We start from the raw sequence: 20423 nt of genomic DNA, 5'->3' as shown, positions 1-20423 counted from the left end.
AATCTGGGATAAATCAGAGCCGATGTCTGTGTGTGCATGGTAGTGGGTATTCAGAGTTATCGTACCTTACTCCCTTTGTGTACCAGTATCCAAAACAACTGAGCTAATTGCACCCTGGAAACAAAAGCCAAAAATCCAGCGTGAAACAACAAGGAGAGAGAGAGAGAGAGACAGAGACAGAGAAAAGAAGGAGGAGAGAGGCCGGAGGAAATTACAAGAGGTAGACAGATAGAAGTGTGTGAAGTGTGAAAGAGCTGAGAAGGAACAGAAAGAAAAGGGCAGTCCTGTGGCTCATTAACCTGGGGGATGTTGAAAGAAGAGCGAGGAGGCAACACTCACTTTCAAATGAGCACAGTCATAATGCAGACAATAACCCGCCGGACAAAGGAGGGAGGGAGGGTGAGTGAGAAGAAAACAAGGGAGGAAGGAACCACAGAAAAAAAGGAGGAAGTGACTAACAGATAAAAAGAAATCAGAGAAAGGACAAATCTACAGATCTTGGGGAAGTGAGAGTGAAACAAGGTGACAGAGATTCTCCCTGAAACAAATATTTTTGAGGTCCGGTTAACAAACCTTTTAGCTATAACCTCAGCTCTGACGAATAGTTATTTAGGTCAGTGGGGTCTCAGTAGTGTTTTTCTTTTTACTAATGAGCCAGTAGGGGATGAGTAGGAATCAGTGGCACCCTGTAAGAGCCTTAGTCAGGCTTTGGGTGAATCTGTTGGAACCTGCAGGCTCTGGAAACATGGACAGAATGCCGTACAGAGTGATCATCTGCGGCTGTCACCGCCTTTTCTCCCATTCTTTATTTGGTTGTTTCTGTCCCCAGCAGTCAGCCAACATGTACATCCACATGTCTGCCGCCGCTTTTCAGACCTCATCTGTTCCTTAGGCTCCTGTGCTGGAACTTAATTTCAGTCCTAAAATGCCCAAAGAGATCTGTTCTCAGTGCAGAGTGATTATGCCACAGCTGATAAAATTGCAGCAGGGATGATAATGAACATGATTTTTATGATTTCTGCGATGTGAGGCAATCAAAAAGCAGTCTCTGGGTAATCAAACAGCTGGCTGCTTCGCAAATCTTTTCACTGCCTCTTATTTGCTTTGTTCATGTCTGTGTGTCTGCTGCAGGGGGAGTTTTGACCTAGGCTGTTCTTCCACATCAGGACTGGTTTCCTACAAACTGGCTTTACTCACTCATCCTCAATATACACAAACAAACAGGCTGAACCATGACAACTGTAAACAATGCAAACAAGCCTTCACACCTGGAAAATTTTCATCTAAATTTCCATAAAGCAAAGGGGAAAAACCCTATCTTTTGACACATATTTATATAAATCTCTTTTCCATTCACCTCAGTAGAACCTATTAATTGAGCAGTAAATCATAAAAGAAAAACATACAGCAACTGATCATCAATTAATAGTTTAAAACATGCTAAAAAGCCAAAAAGACTATTCTTATACAATGAACAGTGAGAATTTGCTGCTTTTCTACCTGATTTAAATTATTGCAACTGTTAGGAAACTTTAGGAAAGTGTAGTGATAATAACGTGTTATTGTTTTATTTTAAACATTTTCAAGAGGCGGACACGATGTCATTTTGTCTTTTTATGTGTCTTATTTCCAGTTTTGACATGAGACATGAAATACGAGAAAGGGGAAAGAGGGGCATGACAGGACCCCAGATTGGTAGACACACTGTAGATGTTGGGGTCTTGTGCTATGCACCCCGAAAAACAAACTCTCCTGAAACATTTACGTTTTTCTAAAGTGAGCAAATCAACTTAAAGATCACAAAAATATAAAGAAATATATGCAGACACATCTGACACATAGAACCACACATAAATGATCGTACAATAAAATGAAGCTGTTAGTCACTATTATTGAACATAAAACATCAGCTCATAAAAGTGGAGCCTTCATGGTCTGTACAGTTACCTGACAGTCAGAAAGTACTTACTCTGTGTCAGAGTGATAGGTGAAACACTCTGGGAGGTAGAGGTCGACTAAATCCATGTGCACTCTGCCACCATGCTCTGAAGGGGAGAAAAGGGTTCTCTTAAAGGACACTTGTTTCTCCGTGCCTTTTCTGTATCTTTTTTCACCTTCTCCTCCGCTTTTCAAAACTGTATCTCTTACTGAACTCTTTGTCACTTTCTCTTTATGCTGCCTCCAAACTTTGTCTCCATCTACTGCCCTCTCCTCTGTTGCATCCCACGCTCAGATCCTCTCATTGTCCCTCTGTCCGCCTTCCTGTCACTCACACTTCTCACTGCTGCCTTTGAAGTCCTGACTGTTGTCACTAGCTGTGTGTGACAAGGGTCTCCAAGCAAAGCCGGCCCTCATGACTACCCAGGCACATCATTTGAATGGCCTTCCCCCCACAACACTGAGCTGATAGCTGATTGGCTGTATTCTGAGCCAATGAGAGGCAATGAGAAACTCTCACTGGAGCAGGTGGAAATGACAAGAGGATGTAGAGTATTTAACAGAGTTTAGCTCCTCATCTGGGGAAAGTAGAAGGTGAACTCTCAAACATTTCAAGCATGTTTGTTATGATACTCCTTGATATAAATGAACCTATAATAATAGATTCCAGTTACTCCCACAGTACACAGGAACTACACTGACACACACACACAAATGATGTTAAAAGTAACAAATAAACGTAACCAGATGTAACACTACTATGAAATTCATCGATGAGTTGATCCACGATCATTCAAAATCTTTTATCAAGCAAAACACCTTGAGTATAAGCTTCTGCTGTTTTCTAAGATTTCAAATAAATGTAATATCTTTCAGGTTTTGGATATAACTTGGACATGACATACTGTAGTCTAAGGACATGTGATGGGCTGTTGGACTTGAACTGAAACAAAGATCAATAACATTAAAGGTGATACAGGTCACATTGTCTAAATGCTGGATCAGGTAATAAAAAACTTGCAGTAACATTTCTGAAATGAAACGACACAGAAACACAGCACAGTTTGTAATCAAGCCTTATCTGACTTACAGCTAGTACTTTTAACTAATCTAAGCAGCTATGGCTATGTGCCCAATGCGATGCTTTCCGACTTTCACTGAGTACACACGTGCACACTTAGTGAGAAGCACAGTTACTGTGGTCTAAGTTATGTCTGATATTTAAAAAACAAAACAGATACTTAATTCAATGAATTAATGAAATGTCACTATTCAAATCGATATGTTTGTTTGTTCGCATGAGGTTGGCATGGCACGTAGTTTGGGTGTTCGTTGTTCCTTAAAAAACATTCCTTAATTTTGCATGATATGCCATGTATCCTGTGAGAGTGAAGTTACCATAAGTAGCCTGAGGATTGATGAGCAACCTGGTCACTATGTCCTAATCCACTTAAAAGACAGATACACGCGTCAGGGTCGAGGTCAACAAAAATCCTTCTTTATGGAGACACACAAACACAGATTATTCGCCTTATGTGGGTTTAGATACATTAAGATTCACTCTTGTTGAGAAGTCAAATGTAACGTATAGGGCCCAGCATACAAATGTTTAGTACACATCTGTGTGAGTGCAAGCAAAGAGCAGTGAATGAACAATGGTTATAATATAGTATAGAGCGAACAACCATTTTCTTTCCACACTGTTTCATTTTTTAAATTTAAAACATGAAACGATTTATCTGGTTTCCTTGGGATTTGAATGGGCACAGTAGAGAGATGTGAAACACGTGGTTTACTACACACCCATCAACGATACTGATATTCAGAATGTTTCAAATTGTTTCCTTCAAAATTCTCTAATAACTTCTTGGCACCCTACTTTGCTAAGTAATGCACACAAAAAAGGAGTTGAAAAGGTGTTGCTCGTTTTCTTGTAAGTCTTTCTCTCTCATCGACATGACGTTGTACTGTACTCTGGAGCCAACCCCTGCAGAACCAATCTCCACAGGAATGAAATCACCTGCACTAATCTGTTGCTCAGATAAAGGCCAGACAGCAGACTGCATGGAGTGGGCCTTATCTCATTATGCACCACATGAAACAGCTCGCCAACAGAAACACGCACTGCATTAAAGCAGTGGCACACACCGACATGCTAAAATGTGTAAACACACATATGAACGCGGAGCGTATGCAAACAGAAATGAGCGAGTACATACAAAGCCCTATAAAAGATAAAAGGAGGTTGATTTCCAAGAGCAGATAAATATTTATCTCAACCCTGAAATACCCAAAAACTAGAGTGCTACTATCATATCAAATTTTCTAAGGTAAATGTATCACGTAAAATGTGTCTACACTGAGAAATTATCTTCTATAAACCATTTAGGAAACTGAATGTTGACGTTAAAGCGAAGTGGCTCTTATCTCTCTGTGGCTTTTAGTTTGGCAGCTGCCATCAATGGAATTGTTTTTACATATCCATACAGACGCCAAGTACGGGTAGAAATTGAGATTGAGATGAGATGAGATTAATAACATTATCAATGCTTAATGTTTTCCTTGGCACCAGTTGAGTATTCTTGAGACGCACCACAACAATAATGAGACACACTTGAGTCAAGCCAGAATGGCGTCAAGGGAACCACTTGAGATGGTCTTGAGTAGTTTATTTTTTCTGATAATTTTTATATAAGTGTGTGCAACCATACAAAAGCTTTTTGTTTCATGTTGCAGAGGATCTCTGTCAAAGTTGAAAGTAGTTGGAGTTAATCTCAATAAAAATGGTGCAGACTGGAAAGATGTTGCATTCATTGAATGACCAGTTGACTGAACAGTTGTTATCCAACAGGCTCAGAATTATTTTAGTTAAGGACTGCTGGTAATGCTGCATAATCTGTCAAATTTTAGCAGTTCCTAGCAGCCCTAAGGATGGGGATGTCTGAAATGTCATAACAGTAAATGGATCATCATTAAACTGGTTATACAGCTAGTGTCCAGATGACGAAGCCTAGTGACTCAGACAAATCTTGAAACAACTGTTAGCATTGCTTCCACTGGATGAAATGAAATAACTCATCTAGTGCCACCAGTATTTTAATTTGTCCAAAGTATTGGTTTCAGATACCCGAGGGAACCAGGATGCAAACAAAGAGCTTTAATTTTTAACCAGAAGTTATTCATTCAGTCAGAAGGTAGACCTCAAGATAGATAGTAGTTAGTGTTAGGCAATAAGGATGAGTAGTTAGTGTTAAGGACAAACCACTGATCAAGGAGATGATCAGTAGCTTTCGGAGAACTGAAATCTTCAAGCTGTAGTTGAAAGTGAACAATCTTGTCGGCAGTCTGTGATCTGTGCCTGCAGCTCAGTCTCCAAAAACTTGAAAATCTATTTTTGTACTAATTTCCAACTGCTAGCATGGCATCACACTAAACTCGGATGGTTAATATAGCTTATAGTACTGCTGTGTAGCCAGACAGAGCTGCAAGCATGCTGGAAAGTCTTAGACTGATAACCTAATTAAAAAAGCTCATCATTAGAGGTAAAATCTCAGTTCTTCTGTTTTGTCCAAATAACTGACCAAAACCCAACAGCATTCCACTCACACAGGGCATCCCCACACCTGAGAGGCTTTGTTCCTTCCAGCTTTTGACATTTTCACTTGTTAAGTTTATTATTATTTGTCTGTCGATTGACTAAGTGGAATTGTATGTAAAGGAGAGCTAGTAAATTATGTTGGCTGATAACTCTATCAGTCCATGAACTGTAGCCTGTGGTGTCTGTTGGCCTAAAACTAATAAGAAATTGGCAGAAAGAAATGTCAAAGGTGGAGAAATGGAGGCATCAACATCAGTATCAGCCTCAGAAATCAATCTCCTGCTGAATGCATAAAATGTATTCTGGAGAAAAATATAAGGAACAAAATTGCAACTTATACAGATGCTAAAAAAAATAAAAATCTAAAAGACTTTTACAAAAAGCATCTCATATTCAAGGGAACAAAATACCTGACAAAACCAAACAATGACTAACAAGTATACCCAACATAGGGACAGACAGAGGAAACAAAGCAATGTCCAGAAATGACATGAATTACAATGGAGTTGCATGCAGCAAATGAAAATGAGTGCGCACAGCTGCAGTTAAACATCAAAAATATTTTTACACTGCTGAGGAAGAACCGAAGACAGGAGTTCAATAGCTGCTCCAGAGGGACGCTGCCTGTAACTCAGCACCCAGCTGCCAGCTATTGACCCCACACACCAGATGAATCCAGTTTTCTCTGAAGAAAAGAAATACAGGAATGAGGCAGACACCACTACCCGTGTGTGTGTGTGTGTGTGTGTGTGTGCACGTGTGTGTGCGTTTACCCCTTTCTTCTCATCCCTAAACTTACAGCCATCAAATCGCAGCCGCTGGGTACAGCTGTCGGATTGACTTCCAAAACCGGACAGTCACTCTGAAACTCCAACCCCCCACTACACACTCACGCACAGACACACACACACATTAGCATCCGCCCTCAGATATAGTGAGTGTAATCTGCTTAGTTTATGCCTGACTCATAGCCATCCATCAATTACTGAGACAGAGGTAAAGACGACTGACACTGTGTGCAAACACTATTGTTTTGCTGCACCAACACAGTAACTCAAACACGTAAATGGTTTACAAAAGGGAAGAGACAGAGCAAAAGAGAGGGAGAGAATAAATAAGTGATATGAACAATAACATGGACATTTGTGAAGAGAGAGACAAACTAATCACATATAGATAGAAATAAGCTTCAGTCTGTTTTCATGCTTTATGGCTTGATGCCTTTAAATTGATTGGTGGCAGGGAAATGATACATACAATGCATTGACTGACAGATGAGCACTTGGAATAGGATCAATTTCACTTTATTGATCTGTAGCACACTGTACGTTCAGGGATCAGAGGTCTCACACGCAGACACACACACATGTCCACGTCTGAAACCTTAGAAAGCCTCAGGGAGAAGCCTAAAGCGATGTAACCATAGAAATGTCACTTAGAGCGACTGGGACCTGCTGCTGGTGCTGCGATCCTCAGCGGGTCAATGGTCATCAAATGGTTTTCACTTAACTGGAGATTCCACAGTCCCACTGCGTAGAAATGAGTCAGTGCTGGGAAACATACATGTACAGGAAGGCGCTAAGGCGGCAGGGTTTTGTTACAACTAATTTGGGATCATTTCTAAAAAACATCTGAGACTCCATGAACAGTAACTGCGGAATTGCAGGCGGCTCATTCTTAATCCTAATGACTTGGCTGTAGTGCCTCCTAGTGGAGGAATTTCTATTATATTCACATCAGCTTTTCACAATTCCTTTAACTGACCATGTTTGATACGGGCTGGTTATTTAAAAGCATGGTTAAGGACTCTAATGCAGTTTTAATGGGACTCAAGTTTAAACAGCTTACTGTAATTATGGTGCGTGCTCATTGTTCAGTGTTCCTCTGTCCCATCATCATGCCATGTTGTCTTCTCTGCCAGGTGCCCATCTGGAAGCTCTTAAGGTAATTATGTAACCAAGCCTATCCTAACAGCATAATGTGGATTACTGCTGCACGGGCCCTTTATATTCTAAATGAGCAGGATTGGATTAACTGATCAGCTTCTGGTCCCAACATTAGCTTCACTTCACCCACCTCTCTGCATTTCCTTACAACTTCAGTGGTTTGCAACCCTCTCTCCTTAGACCCAAATAAAACTTTTTAGCATTTCTACTGCTTTATACTGCACTAAAATACAGTGCATCAAAACAGCAGTTCCAAATCTTTTCGAATGGTGACGTCTTACTGCACACGCAGTCAAATCTGTCAGATTTACACATTATAACTTTAGGGATGTTTTAATCCAATTAAATAGTTTGAGGTCCAGAGAAGAAAGGCTAACTGATATCTGTCTAAAACAGCAAATATTACAATAACAAACAAAAAAATGCATCATTTTGTTTTTCTTATCTCACAAACCCTCAGATTTAACTTGTGATTTTTTGGGGGGAGCCCAAACCTCAGGATTAAAACTACTATCTGAACTGCGAAACTGTGCATAAGTCGGAACATTTTGTGAAAAAGATATTGCCATTTTGGATTCTAAATAGTCCAAAGACAACATTATGAAATGTTAAAATTAAGAAATGTAATGCAGGTATGCTTATTTTGTATTTGCTAGCAACACACTGAAAATGGGACAGGGGCAACAAAAGAAGAGGAGTTTTGTAATGTAAGATATCAATATTGACCATCTGGGTAAAATAAGACCATCCTAGTGAAGCTGAGTCTTTCAGATGTAAGGATGACTCACTCTGTGAAACACTGCCTGAACAAATACTTCAACACTTTTTGTAGTAAATTCAAATATGAATGTAAAATTACAAATAATATAGGGATTTCACCATCTACAGTTCATAATATCATTAACAGAACATAGCAACATCTGTGATGCTGTGGGCCCTTTAACACAGCGTGGGTAACTTGCACATGTCTGAAGAATTGACACGTTTTGGAGCAACATAGGCTGCTTATTTTCAGCGACACAATGTCAAACCGCATTCTTCCCAGATTACAGCTACATGGCTCAACAGTAAAAGAGTCAAGGTGCAAAATTGAGTTTCCGGAAAAAAAACATGACAAGCATCTAAAATCCTATATGAAGGAAAAATTAAAAAGAATAATAATACAAAATTAAAGTATTTGGTACAAACTGGGTTTGGGTAAAGGTAAAATGCTCATAATGCATTAATGTATCCCCAGCAATGAGCTAAGAATAATTTTACTACTTGTGTTTAAGTTGAATAAATGACTTTTTTACATTTAGCTGATGACTTGCTTTACTTTATTTCAGAAAGCTTTTACTAGTCTTGACTTGAGCATAAAAAAAATGTAATTCATTCAGACACAAGTGACAGCATGTTACAAAGTCTTACACATACAGTACATCCACACATCTGCTTCCGAAACCTGACTCAGGTGAACAGACACAAATGCAGGTTCAACACACACTGAATCCTGGGAGTCAGCACCACACAGGCACACACATGCACGCACACACACACACACACACACACACAGGACACAGTCTATCTCATCATATCACTTTTCCCTCCACAGGTGGTAAATTTAGCCGTCTGGCTCACTGTCAGCATTACTACAATAAACAAATCAACACAAACTCAAAGAGCTGTCTTGTCATGTTGGTTTAAAAAAAAAAAGTCTGTGCAGCTTTGTGTATTTACCTTCTGGCTTTCTTTCTACCTATCCATCTAGGCACCCCTCTAATGTTGTCTAACACATTCTGTCAGCAGCTCCACAGGTGAGCCAGTCTCATCTCATGACACTGTCTCACACCATGGAGAACTAATGCCAATACTTCCCCACCTTTTTCTGATTCCTCCACCTCTTCTTTCAAATCATCATTTCCCTCTGTTTCCTTTCTGGAAATATTTTCATTTTCATATTTCCTTCCTGTCCTTGCACATCTGATCTTACAGATGAACCCAGGGGCACCCCTAGGATTTCCAAGCTTTTGGGGAACGAAAAAAAGCCTCCCCCCTCTAAAATGCCCCATGGCTTACCCCAAACTCCACCCCTTTCTTCCTTAGGCTTTTAGTAAGGGGTTCTCTCAGTGTCCCCATCTTCTGGTCATCCCTCAGCCAGCTAGACCGCTCAGCGTAGTCCGCTGATTCCTGGCCACGCCGAAGTACACCAGTCAAAATGTAATTTTCTGCAAGATTACACATGATAATGACTCGCTTTGGAGGGTCACCATAAATGATGACTTCCAATTATAGATGCACAACTATCGATCCGTCAACAGAAGGAGTGAGAGGGGGGAGGGGCAGAGCTGTATAGATGTTCAGATGTTTGATGACATCTTTCTTGATACTACACGCACACACAAAGAAAGAAACAAAGACAATGCTGCAGAAATACTGAATAGCTTAACAACTGCTGAACTGCTTACAAAGTCTTACACAGAGACATAAAACCAAGTATTGATGGGAGCCAATAAAAAGCCTGAGAGACGAGTTCACCTGGGAGCAGAGTAGATCTTCACCTGGTTAAACACACACAGACTGTATACACACCTCTGTTTCTATTCAAACACAATGCTGGACTATTTAGGAGCAGACAAGAACAAAACCACATCAGTCCATTTTCTACAATTAAAAGAAACCCTGCGTCTACTTCTTCCCGTTCGCTCGTCTTACTGCTTTTGCTCAGTACTCACTGTCAGTTTCATCCACTGGCTGGCTGGTCCCCCGCTCTACAGCTGCAGTCAGTCAGTCAGTCTCAAGGACAAACGCTCCAGCTCTCCTCGCCTCCGGTCTCCGTAGCTCAGCGATGCAGCAGCAGCACCACACACACACGCACACAAATATATAAACTCACACACCCACATGCCCCTCATTCTCTCCTCTCAGCATCTCACTCTGATCCAGTGCTGAGTTTACCTACCTTCCTGTCTGTAGTGTGCACACACAGGAGTCCAGAGAGTGTCTGACAGAAAGTGTGTCTAAAGAGAAGGGGGTGTGGGGGTGGTGGTGGGGCAGACTATGGGGGGTGTGGAGGACACAGCCAGTGTTCCCTTATATGCAGAGGGAGGTGGTGAGTAGAAGGGAGGGTAGAGGACACACAGCGCTCCTGTATTCCCATAGATACAGAGGAGGGATTTGTATTGCAGCCTTGCAAAGATGGGAAAGAGAGCAAGAGGAAAAGAGGGAGGGAGGGAGACAGAGAGAGAATGCATCATATTTCAGTGGTGTTGAGTCAGCATGTGAATGTGATGCATGTGTTGATAGAGTTGGAAATATTCAGAGGGCATGTTCTCATGAGCAGTTCTGGCTTAAAGCTCTCTTCAAAGCAGCTGTGAGTGTAGGTTTGTGCATGTACTGCCCCAGGAACACTGACTAGAAAGTTCTCTTGGTTTATGTTTAAGTAATGAATGTCATCATGACCAGAGGCTGGTTTCCTTCACACTGGGCAAAAAATGTTAATTCAACAAGTTCATTTTACAGTCCCAGTGTGATGGCTCACAACAGACTGCAAACCTTCAATTTGGCAGGAAAAAAATCTCAACAGTTTTGGTTTCTTTTATCAGCTAATAAGTTTCTTTCAAAAACAGCAGGCACGGATCAAAGTTAGAGCTTGACCACTATTACTGGCCTAGTAAACTAGTGTGAATGGTGGGCAATAAGAAACAAGGTACTGCAGAACAGAAATGCCAAAAATATATTTAGGGTTATTCAGAAAGTGCATTGTCATCCTTTAAATGTCTATCAACTGGTTATTCAGCAAATTTCAATGTGAAAACAAAAGGGACCAATATCAACAATGTTGACACGTGAATGACAAGAATTATATTTAGAGAGAGAGAGAGAGAGAGAGAGAGAGAGAGAGAGAGACTTCTATGATTGTGCTTCTTATAATAATTGTGGTAAAATAATATATATTAATACAGTTTGAATTGCTGCTCTAACAAATGGAATGAGAAATAAACATGTACAAATATATTTGATAATCTAAATTCTGGGATGCTTAAAAGGAGAACAAACTAGGGCTGCATCTAACAATTAATATTATTATTCATTGAATAAACTGCCAGACTTAATTAAATGACTCCTCATCTTAAAATGACCACTACAGAGAGCACAATAGAAAGAAAAGCACCAAATGAAAGAAACAGCTTTGAATTGTTGGTTTGAACACTATGAAACACATGAATTTGTTGACTGGTTAATCAAATTATTGACTAACCATAGCAGCTATTGTATCAACTTCACAAAAACACTAATATTTTGCTTCAATAATTTCTCATTACACAAAGAGGAGAGATGATGAGGGTACTTTATTTAGCTCTGTGTAACGCTGCTCACAGATTGCATAAAGCCCCAATAACCTCAGCAGGGGGGGCAATCTGATAGTAGCCTGAAAGGCAAAACATGGGGCAAAAAGTACACAAGTTCTTGTTGCGTTATTGCTATGAACACACAGTAATAACTGAAGATGACAGACTAACAATTTGAACTCAAAGATTCTCCTAAAACTCCATTTTTAGGGATGGACAGACATACACACATAGACAGAAAATTGTAGGGCAATAAACTGAAACTGGGGGGGCATTTTAGAAACCTTACAATCACATGTGGAAATTATGTCATTGGTCATAGGCCTCAAAAATCTACAATTCAAATTAATTGTCAAGACTCCTTTGGTTTAAACTAATCGATTAAATAAACTAGTTTTAGGCTCAGTTTGGCTTCAAGAACTGTCTCTGAATTTTCATTAGCCTAATGGAGAAAACTAGTTCTGTAAGAGGTCTATAGGTAAGAACAAACACCACTTTCTGAATAAGAGGTCGACCACCTCTTCTACCAGTCTGGCTGGCTGAAATCTCCCAGGTCAAATGTAGATCAGGCTGAACTATGGAGCGAAGCAGGAGGCCAATCAGTTCACATCTGGAAGCAAATGTGTCTCGAGCCGTAAAACACATACAAGAGTGGGAAACGAATTTTGCCGAGACCACCCTTTGTCAAAAAGTCTAATTAAGGAAATGAAACAAAAACACATTAACAGTGTTAAGCAGAACCTTTGAATGGGTGTCAAGTTTGCTCACATGTTGTAAACATTCAAATTTGCTAAATGTATTAATGTTCTGGAATTAAACAGCAATTTCAAACCTGCATGGAAACGCAGGGTATGGCATTATTTCATCATACAGTGTGTATCACTGAGCCTCGTTGTAGATGGCAGCAGTACAAACATACTTCGGGATAAAAATGGGTAAAACAGGACAATCAAGTGTAAGGAAATGATTTTACCTCACATGTTCAAATGTGTTTCCTTAGTAAACAGCAGCAGAAACCTGTGGCAACCACAGCTGCACAGGAATACATAGTGGTGTTAAAATGAATGGAAAATTGTGGTTTTGATTTTTATCTTTTGTGTTTGTTTTTGTGAAGATAATAACATTCTGATGAGTCAACTTCTTCCATTGAATGAAGAATAAAATGGGTGGGAAAATCATCCAGATCTCCCCGCACTTCCATACAGTGTTGATTGATTAAAATAAAAAAGAAACCTAAAATAGATTTTGAGGTATAGTCTGCTCAAATAGTCTTCCAAAAATTGTTGTGCAATATTTGACAAAACTGCTTATCTTTAACTCAAAAATAGCAAATACCACTGACTGAAAACAAACTGCACTGTTATCACTGGTGCACTGCTTTCAGTATGTGTTCAACAATACCTCAGGTCCAAGGTCTGTAATGGCCGAGGCAGCACACCTGCTGAACACGCTAACAATGAGGCCTTAATGTGGTTCATTTTCCCCAACAGGGATGTTTTTTTTTTTAAAACCACGTTTGCAAAAAGGGTTTTCTTCAGCTCAGTTTCAGTCATTCACTCTAGCATGTGGTTCCTTCAATATCTGTGAGCTGTCCGTGAGGATATGCCAGAGTTCTGTAGTTTCCCCAATATGGGAAGGTTTCTCCTTCACTTCAGACTCTGTTGCTAGGGCAGCCCTCACTCCATCCCATCATATGATGCACATTCCTGGATTATTCCGGACCATTTAACTGTTCATCGCCCTAAGCAGTGTTTTATCTCCAATACTTCTTGTAGTGATTGAATCATCTTTTCCCAGCCCTCTTCAGGGTCACGCTCCAGAAACTGTGTTCAGTTGAAACCAAGACCTGTGCCTTTTGGTCTCTGCGTGGCCCGGACGGGCTCGGTGATGCCTCTTCCCTCTGGACCCAGACCCATCCCGGGGCTCCAGCCCATGCTCTGCAACATGCGGTTCCCCATGTTTGTGTCAGGAATGGGAGGTGCATTCTCCCCGACAACTCCTGAAAAATAAAGGTTACATGTTGGAATAGAGGAAGGGCCCTGACAGCTTCTGTACATGTGCACACATTTTTAATCATACAGGGAGTGTGCCAGCAATATTAACATTACATAAGTAATGTTGGTTTTTTTCAAATGAGGGCTAAGGGCTATTTTCTACATGTGGCTAGAGAAACACCTCATCAGTAAAGTAAATTAATCAAATTTACAAACACTACTTCAAAACGTGGCTCTTATTTAGTTTAATGTTAATTGCAATGTTAATACTGTCTGAAAAGCAGCTCTTTTATATGTGAGAAACATAGCAATTAGCAGAGCTTCATAAGGCTACCTGCAGGTACATTAGTAAAGGCTAAACCAAATTTGCATATGCCAATCATACACAAATGTTAGTTAACATTAGTGAAGCTCTAATAGCAGAGTTTGCAAAATTTAAATGTGTCTTCTTCCACATGCGTGTCTATTCTCTGGTACAGGTTAAAAACACGATTATGGAACATGATGCTCTGAGGGTTATTACCACTACATTCAAACTGTTAAGTTCCTCTGAAGACATAAGATCTAAATAATACCAACATTTCCGGTAGTGTAGAAAATATAGCCTATGAGGGGAAGTGCACCCACGTCGGTCTAAAACCAGCAGGGGTCATTCTGTGTTCGCTTTTCCAAGAAAAATCAAGGTTCAGTCCCAGAGAAGGATGACCTATTAGCCTTTGTAATCCTGTCTTTATTTGTATGCAGTGCAAAGAAAAGCTGCCTGATCATTTACACAAATGCCTACTGACTCACATTTGGGCCAAGTCAAATTGTGAGTTTGGCAGGCCCTCGTAGGCACCCTGCTGTGAGGTTGGCACCTCCTATACCTTTGCATCCGAACTGCGTCCAGAATTTAAAACAGTGTTGATGTATCCAACGTATAACTGAACGTGTCAGTTTGGAAAATTAGATTTCAGCAGTCTACACATTTGTGCACGAAACCCAACAGACAGCAAACTATAGACTAATGTCTTTAGCTGGCACTACATTTGAGTATAATTCTGTATTTAAGGTAAGATCATGACAAAAAAATAAAAACATGGCTACAGAATATTTTAAAGTGGGACTTAGCATAACAGCATTAGGCTTTGCCACCTCACCCTTCCTGCCCCAGAAGCATAACTGGCCCAGAGGTAGTGATGTGAGGGGAGGGGGGTGATACACTAGTGTAAATGGCTAAAAGCTAATCCAGTATCTCTCTGACAGCATGACTTAGCCAGCTGACTCTTGTCCAGCAAAGCCTAGAAGGAAAGGGGGTTAAGAGATAAAGCAGGATTTAATAAAGGGAGGGGAGAAGAGATAGAGGAATATGAGACATGAGAGACTCCTTTTTCTCAATTAACCCTTTTAAAAATGTTGCGTGACATGCTCACTTCCTAACGCAGTGTTTACATCACTGTATGTGTGAGATAGAAGTTGAGCAGAAAAGCAGGCCGGTGACCATACGGAGCTCAGAAGAGGAAGGGGGAGGAGCACAAGAGACAAAGTGAGAGCCAAAAATACAGCGAAAGGGGAAGTTGGTAGTAAGTGCCAGATGGTGTGTTAGGTGTAGCTAGGTGTGCATCCAATACCTGAGGGGGCAATGGAACCGAGTGGGGCTGCTTTTCGCCTCCGCTTGACATCTCCTGTACACAGAGAGCCGAGGTGCCCACTGGTCTGTCTGCAGAATCAGTCAAGCAGGACAACAATTTGGCAGCATTAGTTTGATCTACAAAAGCACTATAAAACATTTTCCTATTTGTCTGAAAATTACAAACCAATACTAGGCAGGCATTAAACTAAATGAATCTAAGTTCTTGTTAGGTATTAACTGATTATTCTCACCTGCTGGCTGTTTTTACTGAACAGCTTCTACGATGCCCTCTGTCTGTCCGTGGATCCCAATGCAACTGAAGTGAAAGTGACGGAGTGAAGAGCACAAACACGTAGGTCTTTGCATTAGATCAAACCCTTTATGCTGCATTTCAATCTATTCAAAGAAACGTTGCTCACCTGTCCGTGTTCTCTCCTTGAGCCGGAGCTAAACCACGGACTGTTGGAGACATAATAGTATAATTAAGGCCACATATTCCCATCAAGGCAGTGTTCCAGAGGAAGAGACCAAACTGGTATTTATCATCATTTCTTGCAGTAAGTGAAGTCTTGGCCCTTTTCCACCAGAATAAGTTTAACAAAAAACCTAAGAACCTTTTAGGCTTTTCAAACCTGCTGCCTTACTTGCATTTAGAGTGCAAGAACTTAGTTTCACACTTTTTATTGATCAGTCTGCACTTAAGCAAATTGGAACAAATGCAAAATTGATAAAACAAAAGTTACTACAAAAATCTTTGTAAATTAACGTGTCTAAAAGCTATGCTGTGAACCAAGTTCCAGTTTACTTTGATTTCATATTGTGTTTAATAAAATTACTATTTTTTTCTGCAAATATGTGTACTAGATGATTAAACAGAATTAATTTCATGAAAACTGCAGCTTGCTGGGAGCTACTTTTCACAGTCTCAACCACTTCTTCTGTAAAACATCTTTGACTAAATAAAATGTTTTATAATTTCAAGAGCAGATTGCAAGGAACAGACTGTCAGAATGAGAGGCAGTAAAAAAAAAAAAAAAAAAGATGTTTCACTCACTCGTGGGAGTCCTGGGTTTGCCTGCTCAGTCTTTCATTGAAGCCTTGGCTGGAGCTGCCTTGCAACCCCGCATCAGACGCCTGCTGGTTTCCATGGAGACGACTCAGCCTTGCCTGGAAACCTGGCAGGAGTGAAGCAGGAGTGTGTCACCAATAAAATTCACAAATTGCTAATTGACTATTGAAATAATTATATCACTTTGATCAGTGTAATATTTCAACTCTGTTAATATGATTCTAGTTTAGAGAGTGATGATATTATTTAGCCTCCCTCCTAATTCTCTATATTAAAATTCTGTTCTTGATGATGTCATGAAGGCAGAGGAAAATGTATTAGCATTCATATACATGTATCCCTCAAACTAAAACCATAGACATGGAGGCGTGAATTACCTATTTTGGGTTTACAGCAACAATATATTGCCACATAATGTAGCATTGCCTTGTTTTTCTGTGTGTGAAATGTTTGCCTCCTGCTGGTCATGAACTGGAGAGCAACAACAAGGTAAGATGTATGTGCATGCACATTCCTACTGAGCCGTAAATCCTCGACATTATACTGTAAACGTTATGTAATATAAGTAAGTATGTATGAGCATAAGGTTATGTATTATGTGTTTATTAGGGTGTGTGTATGTTCTGGTGTGACATGTTACAGATGTGCGTATACATATTATAATGTAACAACCAACTCAAGCATGCCACATATGAGTGTGACTGATGTGACTGCAGCTTGCCTCTTTGTGCTCCAGGGCTCATAAGTGGGAAGGAGCCTGTGAGGATGCTATTGAAGACGGGGTCAGCTAGGTCCAGCTCTTCTGGCGCCGTCTCCCTCTCCCACCAGGGAACCACTCCTGCTATTCCACATGCACCTCCAGGCCCTGAACCAGAGCCTGGCTCACCTTCATAGAACCAGTCACTCTGTTCGTCGTCACCTAAAAGATACAAAGATTGAGAACATGTGAAAATCTGGTTGTTAAGCACTACTACATATATTTTAATTGTGTGATCTCAGCTATTTTAAAGCTTGCTGCAATATTACTGTAGTTTAATGTTAAAATAAAGTTATGAGTAGCACTGAGGTCCATTTCTGGTGTCTTCTTACTTTCAAATACCAATATGAAGTACAGTAAACAAAACCAACCGGTTTTTCAGTGAAATTCATAGTTTTAAATATAACTGAATATGTACCTTGTCTCCCCTCATCATTGGTGTAGAGGCCCCCGTCACTGCTGTTACTGACACTGCTGGTTTCACTACATAAGAGAAGCACAAAAAAATGTAAAATATTAAAATATAAAACATAGAAAATGTCCTTAGATAAAGAACCCAACTGTCAAGAAGAAGAAACATTAACTAGTTCTCTCTCTCTCACACACACACTGGGGATTATTTATGACCTGACTTTTTAAGTCTTTTTAAGATAAGTTGTTTTTAAAATTAACACTTTATTCCATATTAACTATGCACAAAATAGTTACATTTTGTGGTCCCAGGTGAACAAGGTGATAATAATGACAAAAAACAAAAAATGTGTAATATTTTATTCCTAGGCCTAAAAACAACAATACTTCATTTTTGACTCACACATACCCAAGTTTATAGAACATGAAAGCAGAGATTCAGGGGTTGCAACTTCTGTAAACAAAGGGCACTAAAGGAACAACAAAATCAAAACACTAACCACCTGTCACTCATGTCTTCATCTGAGCCCTTGTGCTCCTCCAACTCCATCTTGTCCTTGGACCCTTCAATTGGTGAAGAAATGTCCTCACTCTCCACCACAACCCCTTCATCTGTAGCCTCTACACCCAGTCTGTGCATGGCTAATTTCCTCTTCTTCACCCTGTTCTTCCCTCCTACCAGGCTACCTCCGCAGAGCTCCATTGCCCCTCTTCCCTCATTTGCACCCACTCTATGCGACCTGCCTCCAAGACGGGCTTTTGGGACAGGTGGAGGCCCAAGCATGGTGCAGGAGGGAGGTTCTGGTTCTACAGGTGGGTCTACAGCCATGCGTTTGACCTTACGCCGCCGCCTGAGACTGCGAGTTCCCTCTGTAGATCCCAGGACAGCCAGGTCATCTGGCCAAAGTGGCCGCTTGCTTCGCCCCACGTCAGCTGTGATAGGGGTACGCCGTTTGGGGCCAAGTTGTTCATCTGAGTCACTATTGTCACGAGCATGGCTGTTGGCAGCTGAAACACCTCCAATACTGCCACGGTAGTCCTGCAACAAACGGCACTGCAATAAGTACTGAGACTGCCAGTTAGGCCAAAGTGAAAGCAGACAGGCAGAATAAACAAACCACTGGAAAATGTTATGGGACAGTAATAAAGGATTATGTATCACTTTACCAAACAGTTTACTGCCAATTAAATAACAAAGAATCTTGACTTACATGAGCAATTCTAACACATTTTGTAAACAGAAAGAGAAGTTTCTTAAGATGTTTTTCCTGATATGATTTAAGAATCTAAGAATTTCACCTTGACATTATGTGCATTTGATTTGATTTTACCAATTTTCTTACATAATGATGTGAAGCATCTTGGATTGCCATTCTGTATTAGAAATGCTTTACTAATAAAATTGCATTGACTTGCCTAGATTAGACTGAAAACTGCTTTTGACTTAAGTGTTTTGCTCGAGCACCTTTTAGGTTGTTTATTGGCAGATGGTTTTGAAACTGAAAGGAGTAACTGTCCTCCATCCACTCACATGACCTCACCTTGTGTTCTTCCACACTTGACTCTGAACCCTCACTAAGGTGCCCTGCCTCCCAGGGCGGGTGTGGGTTGTCCGAGCGTCGTTTTCTACCCCTCCGCTTCCGAGCCTGCCTCTTCAGCAGACAGCCCACTGCCAGTGCATGATCTCCTCCATCACCAAAACCACCTCGCGCAGCTTGCTCAGAGCTCTCTTCCAGTGCTGATACCAAGTCATGGACCAGCTCATCCATCGTCCGGCGAAAGTGCCTGAGGTGGAGGAAAATGGGGTAAAGTTACTGTTGTACATGGGTAACACATAAACTGATTATTCTTGTGTTTTACTGGGCAACCAGCAGTGTCTGCACAGTAGTTATGGGTGTTACTGGGATACATATTGGCATTGGACTGCGAAAATCTGTGTATGCTTGGACGCTGCCACTAGTAAGTATGGGGCCATCAACAGACCCACATCCAAGCGCTCTCATGCTGACTAGCTTAGCTACATAGATAGACGGTGAAATAGCTGTGAAACTCACCTTGGCCACACTGCAATTCACGTATTACACGTTATTCATGTCTTTTCGTCGAGCAATGTAAGAGCCAACACCCAATGAGTTTACTTCTCAGTACTTACTTTGACGTACGCCAAATACAAAATCTTGCTGAGGTAAAAGGTAAAAGCCTGCGATGTCGTCTGCAGACTGAATTTAACGTTAACGCTGACACTGCTCTAAGTTAGCGAATAATGGCTTCATATGCTAACGGTTCCTGCTAGCTGGCTGAGTTAACGTTATCTTTAACAAACGTCCAACTATCACTAAAACTAGTTAATTAACTGCTTTCAAGTCCCAACACTTCTTCCGTTGTATGTGCTAGTTACAGCGAATGACCCTAGAAACTAACCAACAAAGGAAACATTTGATGCGTTAGGACAGCTATGCTACTAGCCAGTTAGCATTGCTAGCTTTAGCTCTCCCCACACCGGCGAATTCACGAGAGTGGAGTGGACGTGAACAATATGTTACGTCTCCGTGATTTCAAAGACCACCTACCAGCCGGTTCCCGCTTTGCCGATGGTTTTTAGATTAGCTGCACGGAACATTAAAGCCGCAAAATTCCAGATATCTTTAGCCAGAAACAACAGATAAACAGTGACACACCACAGACACCATCATGACACAAAAGCTAACGATCAGCTAGCTGGATCAATATGCGACAAGAGGAGGACACCGTGAAAGCAGCAAGAGGT

General features: G+C 40.8%; 2 protein-coding genes across 8 annotated transcripts in view; both read right to left on the bottom strand.

The window, feature by feature from the left end:
• LOC137102409 (estrogen-related receptor gamma-like) overlaps positions 1-10442 on the bottom strand; it is a 28151-nt gene extending 17709 nt beyond the window's left edge. Inside the window, exon 1 of one of the 4 annotated variants that reach the window (XM_067481910.1) lies at positions 10424-10442. Coding sequence is in view for 1 of the 4 variants with exons in the window: in XM_067481907.1 (XP_067338008.1) it covers positions 1970-2025 (56 nt within the window). In the remaining 3 variants the exon portion in view is untranslated. Of the gene's footprint in view, positions 1-65; positions 250-1969; positions 2350-10196; positions 10353-10423 lie in introns of those variants that run through there. The other 3 variants (XM_067481908.1, XM_067481907.1, XM_067481909.1) reach the window with 3 other exon arrangements.
• A 1349-nt stretch (positions 10443-11791) lies between these two features.
• Positions 11792-20423, bottom strand: gpatch2 (G patch domain containing 2). Of its 4 annotated transcripts, none has more exons than XM_067481902.1 (10): positions 20227-20423; positions 19198-19441; positions 18157-18695; positions 17664-17728; positions 17210-17407; positions 16474-16594; positions 15839-15878; positions 15671-15735; positions 15418-15506; positions 11792-13812 (listed from the first exon to the last, which is right to left on the bottom strand). In XM_067481902.1, exons 1-10 carry the CDS (start codon positions 20274-20276, stop codon positions 13643-13645), a joined length of 1581 nt encoding a protein of 526 aa, XP_067338003.1. In that variant the 5' UTR covers positions 20277-20423; the 3' UTR covers positions 11792-13642. The 4 variants fall into 4 exon arrangements, with proteins under 4 accessions (XP_067338003.1, XP_067338004.1, XP_067338005.1 ...); XM_067481903.1 differs by having other exon boundaries at positions 18160-18695; positions 20227-20421; XM_067481904.1 differs by lacking the exon at positions 20227-20423 and adding an exon at positions 19711-20182.

Source organism: Channa argus, chromosome 17, assembly GCF_033026475.1.
Source record: "Channa argus isolate prfri chromosome 17, Channa argus male v1.0, whole genome shotgun sequence".
Classification (NCBI taxonomy): domain Eukaryota; kingdom Metazoa; phylum Chordata; class Actinopteri; order Anabantiformes; family Channidae; genus Channa; species Channa argus.
This window is presented reverse-complemented; position numbering and strand designations above follow the sequence as displayed.